Source organism: Mastomys coucha, unplaced genomic scaffold (genome assembly GCF_008632895.1).
Source record: "Mastomys coucha isolate ucsf_1 unplaced genomic scaffold, UCSF_Mcou_1 pScaffold12, whole genome shotgun sequence".
Classification (NCBI taxonomy): Eukaryota; Metazoa; Chordata; class Mammalia; order Rodentia; family Muridae; genus Mastomys; species Mastomys coucha.
The window spans coordinates 14,200,526-14,224,313 of record NW_022196894.1 but is presented as its reverse complement, the minus strand read 5'-3'; the positions used below and the strand labels follow the sequence as shown (position 1 = coordinate 14,224,313).

At 43.9% G+C, this 23,788-nt stretch overlaps 1 protein-coding gene across 1 annotated transcript in view; it reads right to left on the bottom strand.

Moving 5' to 3' along the window:
• Positions 1 to 119: 119 nt before the first annotated feature.
• Snap29 (synaptosome associated protein 29) overlaps positions 120 to 23,788 on the bottom strand; it is a 24,375-nt gene continuing 706 nt past the window's right edge. The window contains exons 2-5 of the mRNA XM_031363275.1: positions 10,976 to 11,172; positions 5,551 to 5,636; positions 1,365 to 1,469; positions 120 to 391 (exon numbers count right to left, since the gene is read on the bottom strand). Of these exons, the coding sequence (XP_031219135.1) occupies positions 234 to 391; positions 1,365 to 1,469; positions 5,551 to 5,636; positions 10,976 to 11,172 (546 nt within the window). The 3' untranslated portion in view covers positions 120 to 233. The remainder of the gene's footprint in view (positions 392 to 1,364; positions 1,470 to 5,550; positions 5,637 to 10,975; positions 11,173 to 23,788) is intronic.

The window sequence follows — 23,788 nt, the reverse complement described above, 5'->3', positions numbered from 1 at the left end:
TTCACAATTTCTCTACTTAGACTAAAACTCAGCAGACAGCTCACAGAACTTTAGAGCTGGTGGTCTTACTAAACTTGGAATACACATTTTTCCCCATTGAAACTAAAATTTCAAAGACCCACATTTGAAAACGTGTTATATTACACACTATGTAGTAAGCGACATCCATTAAGAGTTTAAGAGAGCCTCTGAATCTTCTCATCAGGATGGAGCAGAGTTCCTCCTCCATGTCTCTAGAGTTGCCGCACTTTTTTGTCTGTGCTTTTTATATTGACGTCTAACTTGTCCACTTTGGTTGTTAGTCGGTCAAGGATGTCGTCCTGTTCCTCAATTTCTGTCTGCATTCCCAAGGCTATGTCCTTCAGGCGGCCTAATCCCATGGACAGCTCATCTGTGAGAAGGAAATGATAGGTCGTCACAGTGCCTCTGGATTAGAGAGTCCTGCCTAAGAGGCTGTGTGCCCCAGTCCGTAGCATATGTTTCTCAGAGTACACCGAAGTGAAAAGAAACATATTTACTACACTGTGATATGTAGCTAGTGTAGGTAGAGGTCACTGTGCGTCTCCTCTCTCTGGACAACCACTGTTAAGGGTTTGTTTTTTAAGTATAGTCCGGCTGTAACACGCTAAGCAGTTCAGGCTGGCCTTGAAGCCACAAAGTCCTCCCTGCCTCTGCAATGTGGGAAGAGTACAGGGGTCACTGGTACACATGGCATTTTTCCCCTGGGTGCTGGAGAATCAAGCACAGAGCCTTGCATATGCTAGAGAAGAACACTACACTGAACCATATCCCTAATCTCTTTATACTTTTCATTTCAAGACAAGAGCTCACAGATTTTCTAGGCTGGCCTTGAACTTGCAATCCTCCTTCCTGTCTTAGCCATCCAGGAAGCTGGGACTATGCCTGGTATACTATGTCTCTTGAGGTCTTCGAAACCTGTGCCCTTGTGTTTCCTGGAAAGTAAAACAAGGAGTCACCCATGCCTCATGAAACTTCATGGATTTGAGAACAGTAGGGACAGGAAAAGAAGGCTCAGATAAAGCAGCATGGTTGGTTCTGGAGACATGCCTCAGTGGGTATGAGCACTTGCCGAGCAAGCATGAGGACCTTCAGATCCTTAGCACCCATGCGAAGGCTGTGTGGTTTATCCTGGATGCACTTAAGCACACAGATGCCTAGGTCTGGTCTGGATTCATGCTGGACTGACAGGAATGGGGAAGTGGACAGATTCCTGAGATGGGAGGCAGTGACAGGGAGGTGACTGTGGGGTGTGACATGCGTCTACACATGAAATGTCAGTGTTGGTGTGCTCCTGCTGTGCTCAGCACAAACTGGCTGGAAGCTATAGCAGCTCCCAAACTTACCTAGGTTGTTGTCGATCTTCTGGTGATAAGCTCGAAGGCTCGAGTTCTTTGGGTAAACCTCAGTATTCACAGTAGAAGCAGGTCCTTTGGGGACCGAGTCTAGTTCTGAAAAAACACCAGAGGGACAGTAAACTGAGTTGTTGCTGCTTCATGAAATCGGTCCATTCTTTCTTTTCAGAAGTCCTAGGGCTCTATCCCCAGGAACACTAGGAAAGGACTACAGGGGTGGGAAGAAGGAGGAGAGAGGCTCTGAGCCATGCAGAGGAACAGGAGTGGGAACAGGATAGGTTTACAGGCTAGAGATGACAAGTCTGAGCTCCAGCTGGTCCCTCAACATTAACAGATCAAGGACCCTCAATTACAAGTCACTTGGTTAGATATGTAAATGTATATAACAGAGGAACTGTCAATGCAAAACTGTAGGCTCATAGGCAAGCTCTAGGAACACACGGTTTTTTTTTAATTCTGAGGATTAAAACCAGGCCTTGTGCATGCTAGGCAAGCACTCTTCTGTTGAGGTGTCCCACAAATTGTTCTTACCTTGTGTGCATGTGCGTATGCGTTTGTGTGTGTGTATGTGTGTGTGTGTGTGTGTGTGTGTGTGTGTGTGTATGTGAGAGAGAGAGAGAGAGAGAGAGAGAGAGAGAGAGAGAGAGAGAGAGAGAGAGATCGACAGGACCTTGTTATGCTGTACAGACTAACCTCAAACTCTGTGCTCAAGCTATTTCTGAAATAACTAGGACTATAGGGGCATGCTATTACACCTGGCAGAGCTGGGAGAGACAGGATTAAAAATTACCATGTATGGTGGTACATGCCTGTAATCCTAGCACATAGAGCAAGATGAATTAGAGACCAGTCTGGGCTAAAAGAGACTCAATCTCAAAAGAAACAAAACAAAATAAAATAAAACAAAAAGAAAACCATATAAAACCATACAAAAACAGAAAAAAAGCAAAGATCAAAACTGTTGTCTGGTGTGGTGGTTTGTAGCACTTGGAAGGCTAAGGCAGCAGGATCATAAATACAAAACCAGCCAGGGCTGTATAGTAAGACTGTCTCAAAGAAATCAAAGGAAATGGAGTTATGTTACAAAATTGAGATTAATGATTTTTTTGTTCTGTTGGAAATTTATTTTTATGTTATCATTTCACTTAAACAAGAAAAAGGAAATGCTAGGCAATGCATGTTTGCCTTAATGTTCCTTGAAATTTCATTTCTAAACATATCCTCCCTCTTTTTTTGAGACAGGGTCATAGTTCAGTGGCCTTGAACTACTGATCTCTATCTCCCAAGTTGTATGCTACCACATCTCTCTCTTCCTCCCTCCCTCTCTCCTTCTCCCTCCCCCTTCTTCTCTCTGTCTTTCTTCTCTCTCTCTCCCCTCCCTCACTCCCTCCTCCCTCCCTTTCCCTCTCCCTCGTGCCCCCCCCCAGACAGTTTCCTATGGTGTTCCAGTCTGGACTTGAACTCATGGCCATTCTCTTGCCTCAGTTTCCCACATGATAGGATTAAGTGTAAACCACCATTCCCAGTCACTAGTTTCTTTCTTTGGGGGAAATATCTCTTAGTAGGTTTAGCATGCAGTTGTCCCTGACTATCTGTGTTTGATTTGTTCCAAGATCCTCCTGAGATACTGAAAGCTGGGGATGCCCAAATTCCTTGTGTAATAATACAGTTTCAATGTACCTCTCATACATGAAATCATTTCTGTATCATACAATATTCAACGCAGAGTAAGTGCTTCGTTGTTTAGGAACTAATGGGAAGAATCAAGATCTTATACAGTTCAGTGTGGCATTTGACCTCCTGCCTTGTCTACAGTGCTTGGACGCTCATTATGATTTTTTTTTGTTTGTTTCCTGAATATCTTACACCATCAGTTTGTTGAATTAAAAGATATGGGTCTTATGATACAAAGGGTCTGACTGCATTTCCTCCAGCACTAACTACTGAAGCCAATCTCTCTATAGAACATCCATTTCCTTTTACTCTTTTAGCATGTGCCACACAATAAGAGCCACCTTTAATGCCCTCAAGTTGAATCTTTGGATGGAGGATCTTTTTGTACTTCTTCAGGGCATGACAGTGAAATGGCTTTCCTTGGGCCTTGTATATTTCAGTTTTTTCTTTCTCCCTCGGTTTATGCCTTTCCAGAATAAACTGTGTTTATGTCAGCCTGTCTTGCTTCTGACTCTTCCTTCATCAGGTCTCCCTGTCTCTATCTCTGTCTCTCTCTCTGAGACAAAGTCTCCCCATGTTTTCCCAGCTAACCCCGGGACTCACTGCGTAGCCTGGGTTGAACTCAAAGTTTCACCAATCCTCCTCCCTCTGTCTCCTGAGGGCTGGGATTATAGGTGTGTCCACCATGCATAGCCATCAGGTCTCTCTTATTTGTTCATGTGTGGTATATATGCACTTATATGTGCAAGTGAACATGCACAGTCATAAAGAAATCAGAGAACACCGAAAATCTTCCTCTGTTGTTCTCCATCATGGTGGATTGAATGAAAATGGCCTCCAGAGGTTCAGGTTTGAACAGTTGATTCCCAGTTGATGAAACTGTTTGAGGAGGATTAGGGGGTGTGGCCTTTTGGAGGAGGTGTGGCATGTGGCAAGAGCTCTGAGGCTTCCAAAGCCTCCCACCATTACCAGTGCTCTCTCTGTCTCCTGCTTGTGTTCAGAACGTGAGCTTGTAACTAGTCCTGCTGGGACTATGGACTCTAACCCTCTGGAACCATAAACTCAATCAAACGCTTCCTTTAAAAGTTGCCTTGGTCTTGATATTTTACCACAGCAATAAAAAAGTTCACCTTAGTTTCTAAAAAAAAGACAGTGTTTCATAAAATCTGAAGCTCATCATTTTGGCTAGACTAGCCAGCCAGCCAGTTGCTAGGATCCACCTGCCTCTGCCCTGCAATTCTGGGATTACAGGAACACAGAATGGTATCTACATGAGGACTGGAGATTTTAGCTTTGTCTCTTTTGAGACATCTCATGTATCTCTATCTATTATCTGTTTATCTATCTATTTATTTTGTCTTTTGAGACAGGGTTTCTCTGTGTAGCCTTGGCTGTCCTAGAACTTGCTCTGCACACCAGACTGGCTTTGAACTTTCAAAGATCCACCTGCCTATGCCCCTCAAGTGCTGGGATTAAAGGCATGAGCTACCACCACCTAGAAGTCTCATGTATCTCAAGCTGGCCTTGAACTTTCTAGGTAATGGAAAATAGCCTTTAACTATCTTGCCTCTATGCTCATGTATACCAACATGCCTGGTATTATGGCTGGCTTTAATGGCAACTTGCCACAAATTAGAATCACTTGAGTCCCCGAAGAACTATCCAAATCGCCTTGATCGATATGGGAAGATCCCCCATGCAGCACCTTCTGGTAACCCAGACAAAACAGATTTGCCCTGTTACCAGGCTGCCGATTCTGTCACTAACAGCAGAACCAGCATTTCCGAGCTTTCATTTTTAACTAGGGAGCAGGCTTTGCAGAACCTCCAGTCTTCTGTCAATAGACTGGGATGACTGAAGCCCAGCCTGTGGACTCACTGAGCACTGGTAGCTGACTCCTGGTAAGAGATGTCTGTTGTAGGACTCCTCTCACTGCTGACATACTCATGAGCCCTGGAAACACCTCTAAGAGCCATTTTACTTAGAATAAGCACTGTTCCTATAATTAGTTGGATTTTTTGGGGGGGAGAGAGAGCTTCTTGTTTTGTTTGTTGAGGCAGAGTTTCATATATCCCAGGCTGCCCACAAGCTCAACATGCAACAGAGGCTACCCTTAAACACTGATTGTCCTGCTTCTTTTTCCCTAGTGCTGGGATTATAGTTGTGGTCTACCATGCCCAGCTTTATAGTGGCTTTTTTTACTACTAGAATTTCTCAGAGCTACACCTGTAGAGGGTTCATGTTCAATGGGATACAGATTCCCACTTTCTTTATTCAGACTCCATGGGCAGTGAGTAGGAGGAACCCCAATGAAACACATGCCTACAGTTCCCCAAGAACACCGTGTCCCTGATGTCATTGCTCAGCATGTGGGATGTTAGATGCTGGAGCACCTGCCCATCATTGTAGAGGGGTGGCTGTCCCTGTACTGGTGCTTCAGGTTAAACCCAGAGACCCATCCCCACAAGGATCCAGACATGATTTTATACATATCCTCACTTACCTGCATCGTGTAGCCTTCTGAGGTTTGGGTGGCTGGCTTGGTACTTGCTTTCCTGGTCTTTACTTGTATTTATGGCTTCTTTCAATCTTAAAATTAAAAAAAAAAATCAGAGGAGACACCCCCACAACAGTGTCATCTCTGTGCCAGTGTGTGCAAAGCAGTGTTACCCATCTTTCCATGGTCCCTTTGTGTTGCATAGCCAATGCTTTCTTTCCTTTGCTGACCTCTCTGGAACATTCTGGGAATAGTGTAGGCCACACAGTGGGCTGAGGAAGACCTTACAAAGGACAAGGAGTCCTTAGAGCCAGGTTGATAAAAAGTGTATGAAATGACCAAGTGGGTACCTTTTAGGAAGGGCCAGGAAATTACTCAAAACTGACCCACTATCTATTTTCCTTACTTTTTTTTTTTAAAGATTTATTTTATTTATTTTATGTGTATGAGTACACTGTAGCTGTACAGATGGCCGTGAGCCATCATGTATGTAGCTGCTGTTGATCTCAGGACCTCTGCTCAGGCTTGCTCAGGCTTGCTCCGGCCCGCTCGCTCTGGCCCCGCTCCCTCTGGCGTAATTTTCTGCAGCTGTCTTCAGACGCACCAGAGGAGGGCGTCCGATCTCATTGTGGGTGGTTGTGAGCCACCATGTGGTTGCTGGGATCCGAACTCAGGACCTTCGGAAGAGCAGTCAGTGCTCTTACCAGCTGATCCATCTCGCCAGCCCTGGCTCTACATTTTAAAAACTGTGATAACATATACATAACATAAAAACCCATCACATGTTTATAGTCATAAGCAACGAATGGCTTGTACATATGACCACATGCTCTGAATGATAGGTAATGTCAGTTTAGAAACTTAAGTCTTTCAAAAAACAAAACCAACACAGAGTCTCAGGGCTGGAGAGATGGCTCAGCAGTTAAAAACACTTGCTTTTCTTCCAGAAGATCCAAGTTCAGATCTAAGTACCCACACAGGGAAGCTTACAACCACTTGTAACTGTAGCTCCATTAAAACTGACACTCTGTCTGACCTCTGTAGGTATTCACAAACATGCGACAGACATACACAGCTAGGCACAGATTAAGACAAAACAAAACAATTTAACAAGCCCCCCTCCAACACACACAAGAAACAAATGAAACCCAGGGTTCTCTATAACCTCGGCTGGCCCTAAAACACTAGTCCAGAGCCCAGCTGCTGGACAGCAGTGTGCACTGCCTTTGGTGTGCAGCAGTCAGCCCAGCTAGTATTTCCCTCCCTCCCTCTTTACTGCTTTACTGATTTCCCTCCCTTTTCTGTTGCTTTATTAATTGACTTTATTTTTGTGGGGCTGTTGAGGTGCCTCAGTGGTTAAGAGTACTTTTTACTTCTGCAGAGGACCTGAGTTCAGTTCCCAGTACTTACATGGTATCTTAAAGCCGGCTATAACTCTACTTTCAGGGGGTCAGATGCCTTCCTCTGACCTCTGCAGGCACTATGGACGCATTTGGTGCACATATACACATGTAGGCAAACACACACCCACACAGAGTAAATATATTTAAAAGAAAAATTAAAGACAGTTATTTTGACTGTGTGTGTGTGGGGCGGTGTATACACACCACATAAGAGCCCAGAAAAGGGCATTAGATTCTTTGTAACTGGAGTTATGGGTAGTTATGAGTCATCACGTGGATGCTGGAAGCTGCACTGAGCCACCTCTTTGGCTGCTCTTTTATTGCTTTTTTTTTTTTAAAGATTTATTTATTTTATGTATGTGAGTACACTGTATCTGTCTTCAGACACACAAGAAGAGGGTGTCAGATCTCATTACAGATGGTTGTGACCAACCATGTGGTTGCTGGGATCCAAACTCAGGACCTTCGGAAGAGCAGTCAGTGCTCTTACCCACTGAGCCATCTCTCCTGCCCCCAATAATAAACTATTCTTGCTTAACTGAAATTGGTGTATGTATGGTTTGTGTGGCAATTCCCAGACTCCAATAGTTAGAAAGATGTCCCTGAAGTTAAAAGTATTTGTTGCTTTTGTAGAGGACCTGGGTTCTGTTCTCAGCACCTATACAGCAGGCAACCATCTTCTTTTTTTTTTTTTTTTCGAGACAGGGTTTCTCTGTGTAGTCCTGGCTGTCCTGGAACTCACTCTGTAGACCAGGCTGGCCTCAAACTCAGAAACCTTCCTCCTCTGCCTCCCAAGTGCTGGGATTAAAAGCATGCACCACCACTGCCCGGCTTATTTTCTTTTTAAAGGACAGGATCTCACTATATGGGTCCAGCTCTCCTAGAAATCACTATGTAGAGCAAGCTAGCCTTAAACTCTGCCTCCCAAGTGCTAGGATTAAAGGAATATGTCACTATGTCCGAATAACTTTTGAAAAATATTTTTTAGACTTTTATTTTTAGGTTTTTTTTTTAAAGATTTATTTATTTATTTTATGTGTATGAGTACACTGTAGCTGTACAGATGGCTGTGAGCCATCATGTGGCTGCTGGGAATTGAACTCAGGACAGCCCCGCTTGCTCCAGTGTAATACACTGTAGCTGTCTTCAGATGCACCAGAAGAGGGCGTCAGATCTCATTACGGGTGGTTGTGAGCCACCATGTGGTTGCTGGAATCTGAACTCAGACCTTTGGAAGAGCAGTCAGTGCTCTTACCCGCTGAGCCATCTTGCCAGCCCTTATTTTGAGTTTTTACACATGTTTTGCCTATGTATATATCTGTGTACAACATGTATGCCTAGTGTCCTGAGAGGCCAAAATGGTGATAGAGTCCCTGGAACTGTAGTTATTAATGGTTGTGAGCCACCATGCAGATGCTGGGAATGGGTTCTGGGTCCTCTAAAAGAGCAGCCAATGCTCTTAACCACTGAGTCACCTTTCCATTCCCATATACATTAATAATTTTTTGTTTTTATTTTTGTTTTTCGAGACAGGGTTTCTCTGTATAGCCCTGGCTGTCCTGGAACTCACTCTGTAGACCAGGCTGGCCTCTAACTCAGAAATCCACCTGCCTCTGCCTCCCAAGTGCTGGGATTAAAGGCGTGCGCCACCACCGTCTGGCTATAATTTTTTAAAAAGAATTTAATTTCTTAACCAGGTAATGGCAGCAATAGCTACACACACCGTTAATTCCAATACTCAGGAGGCAGAGGCAGGAGGAGAGTCTCTGTGAGTCCCAGCCCAGTCTGGGACACACAGAGAAAACCTATCTTTCCCTCAGGTGCTATATCAAGAATAGCTTTGGGAATAAAGCAACAAACTTGCCAAAGGCCTAGAGCTGGCTTTCTAAATGATCTGAGGCTGCTCAGAAATTGTTCTGTGAAGAAATACAGCTCTGCAGAATTACTAGCTCTGGACAACTGAGATGGGGATGCACTTGTTGCAAATGTCCCAGCAGCCCTTCCCTCACCAGTGTTCTATCATTGGAGGCTAACGATGTGGAGCGAAAAAACAGCCTCGCTCAAGGATCCTGCCCATGTGTCTTTTTCCCATGCCCAGTTTAAGTTGTGCTGGAGGTTCAGGCCAGCACTCTGCCAATGGAGCTACATCCACAACCCACATATCCACAGTTACTATTACAATGGTATTTCAAGCTGTATGAGGAGGTCCAAAACCATATCCCAGAATTTGGATCAGGAGTTCAAGATTACCTTCAGCTAAATGGTGAGTTTAAGACCACCATTGGTTACTTGTAACTGTTTCTCAAAAATTAAACAAAACAAGAGCCCATGAGAGACAGCTCAGCAGAAAAATGCTTGCTGCTCAATGGAACAACCTGAACTCCATCTCTAGAACTCACAGGGAGGAAGAAGAGAAGGAATTCCTATAAGTGTCCTGCACATGGCTGTGGCTTGCATTTACCTGCACAAACACACAGAAAATTAACAAAACGAAACAAAACAATCTAACATAAAAATGACCTGAGGTATGAATAGTGGTCATGTGTTTTAACAAATATCCAATTCTTTTTGTCTTATACTTTTTTTTTCAAAGATTATTTTATGTTTGCCTACATGTATGTATGTGTACCATGTGTGTGCTTGGTGCTCGGGGTTCAGAATAGGAGACTGAATTCCCTGGTCTTGTGTAAGAGCAACAAGTGCCCTTGGCTGCTGGGCCATCTCCCCAGTCCTGCCGTATAACTGAACACGGCGTGCTGAAGCCTGCCAGGTCCATTTGTATGATTTCACTGTATTTCTGCTCAAAATTTTTGAGGTAAACAATCTATAATTTTAAAGTGTAAATTAATGGGCAGATGAGGTTAGATATAGAGAAGATGGGAAGGAGATTTTTACATACTCATATGTGTGTGGAACATTACGGATGTATGATTAATTTTGTGTGGTGGTGGGGATGGACTTCACATGTTAGCAAGCCTTCTACTATTATACCACATTCCTAACCTACATATGTACATGTTTGTATGTATATATGATACATTGAATTACATTTATTTTGTATGTGTAAATATGTGTGGCGATCAGAGGAAAGCTGTTGGGAGTTTATTTTAGGTTTCTGCCCAGGTCACCAGGCTTGGCGGCAGGCACATTTACCTGGAGAGCCATATCAGCAGCCCAGCCATAGAGATAGATTTCTTTGTTTTGTTATGTTTTGTGAGACTGGTCTCATGGCTGGTGTTGAGAGCTAGGTCTTCCTGCTTTAGCTTCCTGAGTTGCTCTGATCACAAGTATGTACCGTCACATCTGGCTTATCAGTATTTTTTTTTCCTATAATGAGGCTTTGCTTAATTGCCTGAATTTGCCTTGAACTTGCTATCTACCTGCCTTAGTCTCTTCAACAGTTGAGATTACACACAGGCCCCACTATGTCTGGCTTTTGGAATGACTTGATAAAGAAATAGTCTGGCTGGGCAGTGGTGGCACATGTCTTTAATCCCAGCACTTGGGAGGCAGAGGCAGGTGGGTTTTTGAGTTCAAGCCTAGCCTGGCCTACAGAGTGAGTCCAGGATAGCCAGGGCTATACAGAAAAACCCTGTCTCAAAAAGACAAAAGAAAAAAAAAGAAATAGTCTGTAAAAAGAGTCACATTTTTGTGATTAAACTTTCTTTTCTTTTCTTTTTTAAAAGATTTATTCATTATTATATGTAAGTACACTGTAGCTGTCTTCAGATACACCAGAAGAGGGCGTCAGATCTCATTATAGGTGGTTGTGAGCCACCATGTCGTTGTTGGGATTGGAACTCGGGACCTTTGGAAGAGCAGTCAGTGCTCTTAACTGCTGAGCCATCTCTCTAGCCCATGATTAACTTTCTAAGACTGCAGTATTTTTCATGAATTAGATGAAGTCTGAAGGTGAGTAGGTCCCTTCCCATGAGTAACCCATGGGGTTCCAGGATACCTTAATGGCACTCCTTCCACAGAGCCTGTCTCTACTGTCTCATGTATCTAGATGCAGATGCTCCACTCACCTGCTGTTGGGCTGGGAGACAACGCTGCCATTCTGCTCAGGTGGAGGCTCTACTGGTTTGGGTTTGAAGTAGTTGATAAATCCTCCAAACACACTCTTAATGCTGTTGATATGTTTCTGGCTCATCTTCAAATCCTGATCCATCTTGTCTACCATCTTCTCTGTGTGTTCTAGGACTCCTCGCTGCCGGACCAGCTCCTGTAGAGGGCAAGAGGCAGTAGCATCATGCCATTTCCCCTACTTCCAAAATCCTAGTATATTTAAGTCTGGAGCTGGGAAGATAGCTCCCTTGGTAGAATGCTTATCTGGTTTGTACAAAATCCTGGTTGGATCCTTAGCACTCCATCAACCAGGCTTGGGCACACACACCTGTAACCCCACAACTCGAGAGGCAGAGGCAAGAGGATTCATATAGTGACTTTGAAGCAAGCCTAAACTAGGTGATACCCAGTCTCAAAAAAAAAAAAAAAAAAAAAAAAAAAAAAAAAAAAAAAAAAAAAAAAAAAAAAGTCTAGATAGGAATGGTAGCCCATGCCTACAGCCCCAGCACTTGGGGACTTTGGGGAGAGACACAGGTGGGTTGGTGTAACTTCTAGGTCAGGCTGGTGCTTTGTCTGGGTTCCCACAGGGCTGCTGCTGCTTCTACCCTTCTCTAGAACATTAGAATATTACAAAGGAATGGGCTTCCTGTGACACTTCCTCCCTCCAGCTCCCCCAAACTTCTAGGCCAGTCAGGACTACATAGAGAGACCTTGCCTCAAAAAAAAAAAAAAAAAAAAGGCTTTTTATCATTCTGGCTGAGGGTTGGTGGTCACATGTGGAGATCAGAGGATGACTTGAGGGAGGTGACTTCTCTCCTTTTACCATGCAGGTGCTGAGAATCGAATTGATCCAGTCCACTGGTCCCTTTATGCCATTTCACATGTACATTTGGTTTGCTTCCCTGCTCTCCTCTGTCCCTGCTATATCATTGCAGGTATGTCCTGTATTCCTCCTTCCACTTATGTATCACACGGTCCAGGATCCTCCCCACCTATCTTAAAGCACCCTCCCATCTTAGGGGCCTTCTTCAAGTTTCACAGACTCTACCCGCACTTACGCCAACTTAAATAGACATGTTTTACAGTTAGAAATTAGGATTCAAGTCTAGCATAGTGGCACACACCTTCAGCCCCAGCACTAGGGAAGCAGAGGCAAGAAGATCTCTGTGAGTTCAAGGCCAGCTTGAGTCTGGTATACATTGTGAGTTCTAGGACATCCTGGACTACTTATAAAACTGTCTCAAAACCAAAACCAAACAAACAACAAAACAGCTAAATAACTGAGCAAGAGCACAAGAGAATGAGAGAGGAAACCATGTTTTGCTTGAGAGAACATGTGAGATGTTTTCTGAGCCTAGATTGCGGTACTTAATGTAATATTTTCTAGTTTCATATATTTTCCTACAAATTTCATAATTTCTATATGGTTGAATAAAATGCCACTATGAATATGTACCACATTTTCATGATTCATTTGTCCATTAAAATTTTTTAGATTTATTTTATGTACATGAATGTTCTGCCTTCATGTATATATGTGTGCCACTTATGTGCCTGCTGCCTATAGAGATCAAAGAAGGGCATTGGATCCTCTGGAACTAGAGTTATGGATGGCTATGAACCACCATGTAAGCTGGGAACTGAATCTGGATCCTCTACAAGATCAACAAGTAGTCTTAACTACTAAGCCATCACTCCAGCCTCTACTTACCTATCTAGAGACATCTAGGTCAATCCCATGCCTTTGGTATTGTGGAAAGAACAGGAACAAATACAGAGTCCTTTGGGTATCCACCCAGCAACACATAGCCAGACCACTATTTCTAGATTTTGTGAGGATTTCCACACTGACCCCATAATGGCTATACCAGTTACATTCTCATTGCAGTGAATAGTAGTCCTTTCTCCTACATCTTAGCCAGCATTTGTTGGACTTTGTCTTCTTTTCCTCCCTCTTTCCTTTCTCCCTCCCTCCCTTCTTTCCTTCTTCCTTCTTCCCTTCTGTCCTTTCTCTTTCTTTCTTTTTGTTTTTTGAGACAGGGTTTCTCTGTGTAGGCCAGCCTGGCCTTGAATTTAAACTCATAGAGATCTGCCTGCCTCTACCTCTCAACTGCTGGGACTAAAGGCATTAAATGTGTGGTGGTTTGAATAGCAATGTGTCCCACAGACTCATGTGTTTGAATGCTTGGTCCATAAAGGGAGCGGCACTATGAGGAGGTATGGCCTTGTTGGAATAAGTGTCTCACTGTGGGGGTGGGCTTTGAGGTCTCCTATGCTCAAGCTACCCCACTGTGGCACACAGTCTCCTTCTGTTGCCTGTAGATCAAGATGTAGAGTCCTCAGTTCCTCCTCCAGCACATGTCTGCCTGGATACTGCCATGCTTCCCACTATGCTAATAAACTTAACCTCTGAAACTGTGACTAGCTCCAATTAAATGTTTTCCTTTATGAGTATTGCCTTGGTCATGGTGTCTTGTCACAAGAATAAAACCCTAACTAAGACAGTATGTGTTATCACAGTCCAGTTTTGATTTTGTTTGTTTGTTTTTAATTTTGAAAAAAGATTTATTTATTTATTTTATGTCTATGAGTACACTGAAGCTGTACAGATGGTTGTAAGCCTTCATGTGATTGTTGGGAATTGAATTTAGGACCTCTGCTTGCTCTGGTCAATTCTGCTCACTCAGTCCCTGCTTGCTCTGGCCCAAAGATTTATTTATTATTATACATAAGTACAATGTAGTTGTCTTCAGAGCATCAGAAGAGGGCATCAGATCTCGTTACGGGTGAGCCACCATGTGGTTGCTGGGATTTGAACTCAGGACCTCTGGAAGAGTAGTCAGTGCTCTTAACCACTGAGCCATCTCTCCAACCTTGTTTATTTGTTTTTGAGACAGGATCTCACTATGTAGCCTTGGGTATCCTAGAAACAGGCTATGTAGACCAGACTGGTCTCAAATTCAGAGATCCACCTGCTTCTGCCTCTTGGTTTTGGAATTATGCAATGCCATGCCTGTCTAAGATGTTAGAACTTTAAAAATACTTATTATCCATCTGCATTTCCTCCTTTGAGAACTATCTGTGCAGTTTCTTGGCCCACTTATTGACTAGCAGTATGGTGGTTTGAATATGCTTGGCCCAGGGAGTGGCGGTCACTTCCCCAGCTGAGTCATTTCCCCAGCCTCCTGCTTGTGAGGTGGTCACTTTACCACTCAGCCAACTTCCCAGCCTTACATTTCTTACTCAGAAAAGTCCCTTGTTCCTAGATGTATTCGATATGTCTTCTTCTAGCAGTTCCAGCATATTAATATGAAATCAAGCTCTCTGGCCCAGTTTGGATCATGTGCTGAGTGAGAGATGGGGATCTAATTTCAGTCTTGGGCAGATGTTTACTCAGTGTGGCCAGCATCACTTATTGTATAGACTTTTGTCTAATGTATGCTTTTAATACCTTTGTAAAAAATCAGTTATCTAGTCTCCTTTCCCTGGCCGAACAATGCCTGGCAGGAGTTTGTCAGAGATCTGGCAGCCTTCCTCACAAAGCCCAGGAATCTGAAAGTCCTGAATGGGCTGGTACAGTCAAACTGGTCAAACATAAAGAGCTTGCCCCATGATGGTTTGTATATGCTTGGTCCAGGGAGTGGCACTACTAGCAGGTGTAGCCCTACTGGAATAGGTGTGTCATTGTGGGCATGGGCTTTAAGACCCTCATCCTAGCTGCCTGGAAGCAGTCTTCTCCTTCCTGCCTTTGGAATATATGGTGGAGGAACTGTCAGCTTCTCTAGCCCCATGTCTGCCTGGACATTGCCATGATCCCACCTTGATGATATTGGACTGAACCTCTGAACCTGTAAGCCAGCCCCAACTAAATGTTGCCCTTTATAAGAGTTGTGGTGTCTGTTCACAGCAGTAAAACAATAACTAAGACACCTCCTATGATGGGAACTGGTTTTACACATGAGCTGCTTCCACAGCATGGCTCCTGTATCTCCATGATGGTGCCAGGGTGTGGCCAGTGCATTACCCTGCTGAGTTATCTTCCTAGCCCACTTTCTTTTTCAATGTATAGAGGAAAGTTTATTTGGGCTTATGGTTCCAGAGTAGTCAGAGTCCATAACGACGGGGAGAAATAGCAGTAAGACAGAGGTATGATGGCAGGAATAGGGAGCTGAGGGCTCATATCTTGGACCACAAGCAGCAAACAGAAAGCTGACACCTAATTTTAATTTTTCGATTTTGTATTTTTGGGGGCTGGAGTTCCTCTGTGTAGCCTTGGCCACCATGAAATTCTCAGATTGATCACAAACTCAGAATGATAAAGTTCTAAGAAGAGGGAAAAATTGGTTTCTCAGCAAGAGGAGTGAGTGATATGGTGGCTCCAGTGCAGGAACCTTAAACAAAGAAACTCAAGGGAGCCTTAGCTTACAGATACTAGATTCCCCTATTGTCAAAAGAGAGGAAGGCAGAGAAAGGCTGCTGCCTCCAACAACCAATGGACTCCACAGGAATTCTGGGTTCAATATTCTTGACATGACAGATTAGAAGTCTAAGAATAGGCTTAGACAGAAAGCAGGGGATAGGGTGCCTAGCCTATCTCAGACAGTAGGAATCTAGGCCTTGAGAATTATATAAAGAGAGAGCCTGGAAATAGGCTCATACAACATTTGTTTAGTTTGCTTTATTTGCTTTGAATTGTTTTAATTATCTAAATGGGTGTTATTTTGCCTTTTGTGGTTATATTATTATTCCTCTGGGAGTTCAAGCTAAAAGTTTTTCTGGTTACTGGCTCAAGGACACGCTATTTTGGGAGAAAGGCTCTATATTTGTGTTGACAGGAAAGGAGACTAGGCTCTAGACCCCTTCCAGAGAGATATGGATCAGATATGACAGAGTTATCACAGAGAAAGGAGCTTCAGCTGTAAGGCATTTTTTCAATTAGTGATCAAGGTGGAAGGGCCCCTGTGGGTGGTGCCATCCCTGGGCTGGTAGTCTTGGGTTCTATAAGAAAGCAATCTGAGCAAGCCAGGGAAGCAAGCCAGTAAGTCACATCCCTCCATGGCCTCTGCATCAGCTCCTGCTTCCTGACCTGCTTGAGTTCCAGTCCTGACTTCCTTTGGAGATCAATAGCAATGTGGAACATGTAAGCTGAATAAACCCTTTCTTCCCCAACTTGCTTCTTGGTCCTGGTGTTTGTGCAGGAATAGAAACCCTAACTGAGACACACATACACTCTCTTTTCTGTCCAGAAGGCTCTCCATGGAGATGCTTTGATTTGGGCCACCACTCACTCACAGCACTTCCTTAGAGAAGCCGTGCTCAAACACCTTTGAGGGAGGCCATTCTTCCAGCAGCCCTCCTCTTTCAATGTGCTTTGTTTCTCCTCACAGCATGAAGGCCTCACGAGGCAGGAACTTACCTTGCTCACTGGTGAACATCCAGTGTACCATTCAGCAGCCATCTGCTACAAATCTGTCCAAAGTGATGTTCTCCAGCCACCAGGACAGCCTGGATCATATGCCTTGAGGGCTGATGTCAAAGCTGCATATATGCATTCACTATAATATTAATAACCTCCTTTATGTGTGACAAGCTTATTTCAGTCCCTATTGATTTTTTTAGGATAAAGTTCTGGGCACTTAATTTGAGGCCTCATCATGCTAGACAAGTGTTCTCCCATTGAGTTTATGTCCTCAGGTGTTCAGTTCCTATGTTGGGGTTTGTGTACAACTGTTACAGCTGTGTTCCTGCCCTCAGCTCCCTTCCTTTTTTTTTTTTTTAAGATTTATTTATTTATTATATATATATAAGTACACTTTAGCTGACTTCAGATGCACCAGAAGAGGGCATCAGATCTCATTACGGGTAGTTGTGAGCCACCATGTGGTTGCTGGGATTCAAACTCAGGACCTTCAGAAGAGCAGTCGGTGCTCTCACCCGCTGAGCCATCTCGCCAGCCCCTCAGCTTATATTTCTACATCACTGTTCATCAGCAAAAGAAAATCAGGACAGGAACTCAAGCAGTGCAGGAACCTGGAGGCAGGAGCTGATGGAGAGGCCATTGAGGAGTGCTGCTTACTGGCTTTTGCCTCATGGCTTGCTCAGCCTGCTTATTTATTGAACCCACCAGGACCACCAGCCCAGGGATGGCACCATCCACAATGGGCTGGGCCCTTCTCCACTTATTAGTAATTGAGAAAATGCCTTACAGCTGGATCTCCTGGAGGCATTTCCTCAGCTAAGGCTCCTTTCTCTCTGATGACTTTAGCTTGTGTCATGTTGACATAAAACCAGCCAGCACATCAACCTATTACATATTCTGGAAATCTGAATGAAAGGAGTGAAACTACATAGTCAGCCCTCCACATCTGAGTATTCAGCTAGCTGTAAACAGAAGATACCGATAGTCTGCAATTAGGACACATACAGACTTTTTTGCCATTACACTCTTAAACATTGCAGTATGGTAATTATGCACAGAATTTACATTTATTATGTTTTCCCCCTTGATATGGGATCTTATGCAGCCCAGGCCAGCCTTGAAATTGCAATGTAGCCTAGGATAACCTTAAACTTCTGATTATCCTGGGTTATTTTTTTGAGTGCTGGAATCAAACCAAGACTTTGTGCATGTCAGGCAAGTATTGTACCAACTAAGCTGTACTCCTAGTTCTTCTCTAGGTATGATCAGTAATCTGGAGATAACTTGAAACATATGAGCAGGCCTAGAGACAGCAATCTGTACTTGAGCACTTGGTTAGCATACACAAGGCCCTTAGTTCAATCCCCGGTACTGAAGAGAGGTAGGGAGGAAGGAAGATTTGAGCAGGACGTGTGTGTGATGCTAGGAGGACTGAAAACTTTGTCCTATCTGTGCCTTAAAAACAATAAATGAACAAACAGAAGTATATCAGAGATGTGTATGAGATGGAAATATTATGCCATTTCACTTAAAGGACATGAGCATTCAGGGTGTTTGTAGGAGCCCTGGAGGCAGAGTAACTATAGAAAACTATTGAAGTTCAAGTTAAATGTAGAGGTACCAAGTTAAATATAAGGAGGGGCTTTAGTCTATTTAGAGGCTGTGGACCCTGTAAACAAAATGTGCTGCCTTTTCTATCAAAGGGTTAAATAAGACAATTTTCCACTTGAAACATTGTAACCACCAGTCAGCTCTTGTTGAAGTCAATACTATATGCTCAAGGTTGCAGCCTGTTCTCAGACGTTGTACTTTGTTCATTAGGTGTGCTATTTTGAGTTAGCCAGCTGCCCAAGAGTGTGAGACCAAACTCTGCGCACTCACACTGAGGCACAGGATCCCTTTGCCTTAGGAATAAAAACCTTGCAGGACCACTCTGAGGTCGACTTGCCTGCTTGACTACATGTAGCCTGTATGGCTACACACCTTTCTGCAGAAGTAAATCCTTTTGCCTTAATGAAATACCTTGGATTGTGCAGTCATTTTCTTGGGACCTAGACCCATTTCTAACATGGTGTTAACATTTCTAACCCAATGTGTTACCTGGGTTTCAGTGTAGTGGGTGAAATTCATAAATACAGTGCATAGAGATATAATACATAGGCAAAATACTGATTTGAATTTGTCTTAAAACTCTATTTATTATATCTCCAGCCCCAGGTATTTTTTGAGACAGGATCTCACTACCTAGCTCTGGCTGGTCTAGAACTTGCTATTTAGCCTATACTGGCTTTGAACTCATCCACCTGCCTCTGCTAAGACTGAAGGAAGGCATATACCACCATTCCTAGTTTAGAAATTTTTTTTTTTTTTGGTTTTTCGAGACAGGGTTTCTCTGTATAGCCCTGGCTGTCCTGGAACTCACTCTGTAGACCAGGCTGGCCTCGAACTCAGAAATCCGCCTGCCTCTGCCTCCCAAGTGCTGGGATTAAAGGCGTGCGCCACCATCGCCCGGCTTAGAAATTTTTAAGTAAAAAAAAAAAAATTCTTTTTTGGACTGTGCCAAACAAACTTGCAAGAGCTAGTTTTCAGAAGAAAAAGGATAAAGAGAAATTTATCTTCGGAGTCTCCAAGCACGACATCTCCATAGGCTGTTGTGGAACAAGCCAGAGCAATACTTTTTGGATAAATGATTTCTGTAGCCTACATGTCCCGTTTCTATCTTTCTCCCCGTTCCTTTTCTTCTCTCTCTTTATTATCAGTGCTACTTTGCAATACTGCAGCTCAAACTCAGGGCTTATGTATGATGGCTGAGTGCTCTACCGCTGAGCTACATCCACAGCCCTGGATGCTTGTACAGGACAACAAATGAGGCTGGGGGTTAAAGTGGAATTCTGGAAGTTTCTATATGCTAGAATCTGATCACTGGAGAACATGAGACCAGCAAAGTGAAGAGCTTCTTTGGCTAAAATCCTCCCCTAAAAGGGACAGGAAATGACTGTGCTTCTGACCTCTGGACAGCCGAGGAGGAAAAGGGGTGTGGCGGGGCACATGACAGAGGAGAACGGATAGTGCTTCCTCAGTCTTTCCTGTGAGGACAGACTGGCCAAGACTCTCTACCCCAGCCATTTTGAAGGCAGACCTCAAATGCTCCGGGTTTGGAGGTGTGCTCCCACAGCTCAGAAACGGGCTGTGTTGACCTTTTCATCTGCATTTGTGAGAATGAGGTCCAGGGTGGGTGTGAGGGGTGTGAACTCCTGGATGAGGAATGTGGCTCAGCTAGTAAGGGTGCTTGCCTGATATTGGCTTCAGTGATGTTGGGATCTCCATCCTAGCACTAGGTAAATGAGGGCGGGGGCAGTGGGACATGCCTGTAACCTCTTTGAAGGAGAAGGCAGAGAATCAGGAGTTCAGGGTCATCCTCAGGTCCAGAGAGTTGGAGGGTAGTCTGAGCTACATGTGACCCTGTCTCAAAAACAAAGGACAAGAGAACCCAGAATACCTTCCAAATTGAGAATGGATGGGCCAAGTGACTATTTATGAGATGATTACAGGTGATCATCCCAACTTTGTTAAGTCTCAAGTGTTTTCTAAATTTAAACAGGAAAAAGAAGAGAGAGGCTATGCATAGGTTGCTAAGGAACCACAGAGAAAGTTCCTTAACTCCTCTTTTCTGTGAAATACTCTTCAGAGCCAAGGGAAGAGGAAGTCGGGGAAACAAATGACCATGCAAGGGCTCAGACTGCCTGAAGTGAGGTGACACGCACATAGACAGGTTATGTTCTAGGGACACTGTGAGGATTCAGGGAATCAAAGGGTTCTTGCTGCCTGAGCAAGGAACGGTTGGTGGGACTTTCTCCAAGACACTCAGGAGAACTCACTCTCTGCGGAGCATTCTTCGAGTGCTAGGGGGCTGACCAAGCCCAAACTCCACCCTGAGGGCTCATACAGTCCATGCAGGGTAAGAGCAAGTCTAATCCACTTTTCTAATTTGCTAACAACAGTGTGGTGCTGAGAACTGAGTTAGGCAGACCCAGTCTTGTTTCATTGAGCTTAGTTTCATGGGAAAAACAATAAAAGGGTCATTACACACAGTGAACCCCCAACAAGGATTCTTGGCCTGATTTAAGAAGTATAACAGGGAGTCTCAAGGGTGGGTGGGGTAAATGCCTGAGTTGAAGAGAGCAGCTAGTCTAGGCAGCTGGAGTAATTGAAGGGAAGTGGAGTGGAACTGCTTGTCGAGCACAGATGGGTGTGGGTAGGACCCATGAGACCCAGCAGGAAATAGCCAGCAAATGATGTAGAGCCCGCCCCCATCCCCATCACAATATAATCTACAGTTAAAGCATCCTAGAACATCAGGTAGGCCTCATAATGAGTTTGAAATTGAACTTAGCTATGAACTGACAAGTACAGATGTCAATAGGGGTCAGTGCACTAAATTAAGAACTCTAAAATTAATTATCCTAGATTGGGGATTAAGCAGGTGTGATGGCACAGGCATGGGATCCTAGCACTCCAGAGGTGAACTCAAGAGGATCAGCAAGTTGGAGGTGAGCCTGGGCAAATTATATTTCACAAAGGAAAAGAGGAGAAAAAAAATAAGGAAGGAGGGAAAGAAGGAAGGAACGAAAGAAGAGAGAGAGAAATTTCTCATTATTTCTCTCAAGATAATATAATACACACCCACACTAATAGATTCTAGATTGGATAGCCAAGCAAACATGGAGCTTGCTGGGTTCCATGTGTGCCAGAGATTACCCTGACGTGGAGTGGATTCAGAAACAGAAATTGGGTGCATCAGAGTCACCACGAACAACTCTGGAGGAGCAGGTCTGGCTGGGAAGCCCTCACTGGGAATGACTGCTACCACTAGCTTTCTAGAAAACAAGAGTACATCCATGGCAATGGATTTAGCTTCTTTCATTCTTTTTTTTTTTTTTTAAAAAAAAAAGATTTATTTATTATTATAAATGAGTACACTATAGCTGTCTTCAGCTGCACCAGAAGAGGGCGTCAGATCTCATTACGGGTGGTTGTGAGCCACCATGTGGTTGCTGGGATTTGAACTCAGGACCTTTGGAAGAACAGTTGGTGTTCTTCCCCGCTGAGCCATCTTTCCAGCCCGGATTTAGTTTCTTGAACTGGGGAACACCTGAGAAGTTTGCCTTGCCACTCCTCCAGGTTATGAAGGATGCTGTCTGTCTCTCTCATCTCTCTGAACTGAATGCCTAGTGTGGGTTCAGTGACAGGCACTGGAAAGATAGGAAAGATAGAAGGATGAATAGGCTTCTGAGGAGTGTGTGCTAGCCAAGGTAGCTGAGCACATTATGTGTCAGTATTACTAAACAGTTGCACTGTGTTAGTGCAACGTCAATTGAAACCATAGGCTACTGTTCGTTGCTGGGCTCTGCTGCACTGAGAAACTAGGCTCAGGAAAAGAACATTGTAATATGCTAAACTGTTCCAGGAGGGGTAGAGTATCCTGGGAAGGGGAGTGACTTTGGCCAGGTGGTGATGTTCATGTAGGAGGAAAATATTATGATGTTCATTTTTAGGAGGCTGGCTGCATAAACAGAAGTCATCTATTTAATGGAATATATATAATATGGCCATCAGCCTATCCCTTCCCCCCAACCACCCCTCATTGTATTTAACTATGAAAGAACCTTCAATACTACTAAATAATATGCAGGCCAATATGTAAAGAACATCTCACTTTAAAGTTAAAAAGAATAAAAGTGCTTGGTGTGGTAGCTTGAACCTCAGCACTCCCAGGCTGAGTTTGAGGTCAGCCTAGTCTACATAAATTTGGAGGCCAGTCAGGATTACATATTGATACTATTGAGAGAAAAAAAAAAAAGGTTCTCTTTTGGGGCTAGAGAGATGGCCCAGCAGGTCAGAGTGCTTTCTGTTCTTTAAGAGGACCTACCTGCTCACAGCCTGGCATTTGCATCTGTGGAATGGCTATGGTCTACAGCCACTCTGGAGGCTGCAGAAGGAGGATCTGGAGTTTGAGGCCAATCTGGACTACACTGGGCTACATTGTGAGAACTTATCACTTAACTTAATTCAAAGTGACCTCTTCACCAAGACCTGTAGGACCCCAATTGATCTGGACTGGGACTTTAAGAATCCAGTACACAGAAGCACAATTTCCTAGAGGCAGAGCATACATTAGCAGTCAGGGAGACAACAACAGGGAGGGTAGGAGAAGGTAAAGTACCCAAACAGTGGCCACAGAAAGGACAGAGATGCCCAAGTCCCTTTGTCAGAGAAGAAAGTTTGCCAAAGATCAGAGATGAAGACTGGTGGAGGAAGACCATATTTTGTCTCAATTATTACATTTCAAAACTGTAAAATACTTAAAATTATTCTTAGCTGATGTATCAGTAATTTCTTCTTCTGCCAAAACAACTGTTTTACTAGTAGACTAAGGGGCAATCTAGTGTCTTGGAATAATCTTTATTTTATGCTGGAGAAAATGGTACATGCCTGTAATCCCAGTATCAGGAAGATTGAGACCCAAGAATTCTAAGTTTCAGACCAGCCTGGGCTTCATTGGTAGACTGTCCACCAAGCCAAACTCCTCAAAAAAGAAAAGGTCTTAAGAAGTTTCAGAAGACTAGCTCTGTTCCCAGCACCCACACTGAGCAGCTCTCACCTGCCAACTCCAGCTCCAAGGGATTCCCTGGTGCCCCCTTCTGGCTTCAGGGGACAATCCTAAATGTGCGCATACTCAAATACAGGTAAATTAAAGACAAAGCAAAGTTCCTAGTTGCTGAAATTTTCTATGGATGGAAAGAGCTGTCGCAATAGCACATGATGTACAAAGGTAAGAGTCTAGACTCAGTTCGGGATCTGGTTTCCTGAGCAGAAGTCTAGGCAAGGGGACTTAAATATTCCCGTTCGGAAGGTGAAAAGTGGTCAAGGATGTGAGAACACAAGGCTCCCTTGTGTTCAGTTCTGCAGGCACCACCTGGCACCTGAAGCCCACACTTTAACTGGGTCACTAGAGAGGAACAGCCTGAGGCTTCTGCCCAACAAGTTATATATAAATGAAACAGACACTACTTCCCCAATACAGGCCTGCACTTTGGCATTTTTACTCTCAGTTCTGACCCTCACACTGAACATTATTTGGAGTTTACCTTTTAACTAGACACGGGGGCGGGACAGCTAGGGAGGAATTAACCCTGCAGAATAATAGATAAGGAAGCTTCCCGAGGTAAACATCAGGTGATCCTGATACATAATATATATGTACATAAGAATATACATAATTGGCAGGGCAGTGGTGGCGCACGCCTTTAATCTCAGCACTTGGGAGGCAGAGGCAGGTGGATTTCTGAGTTCG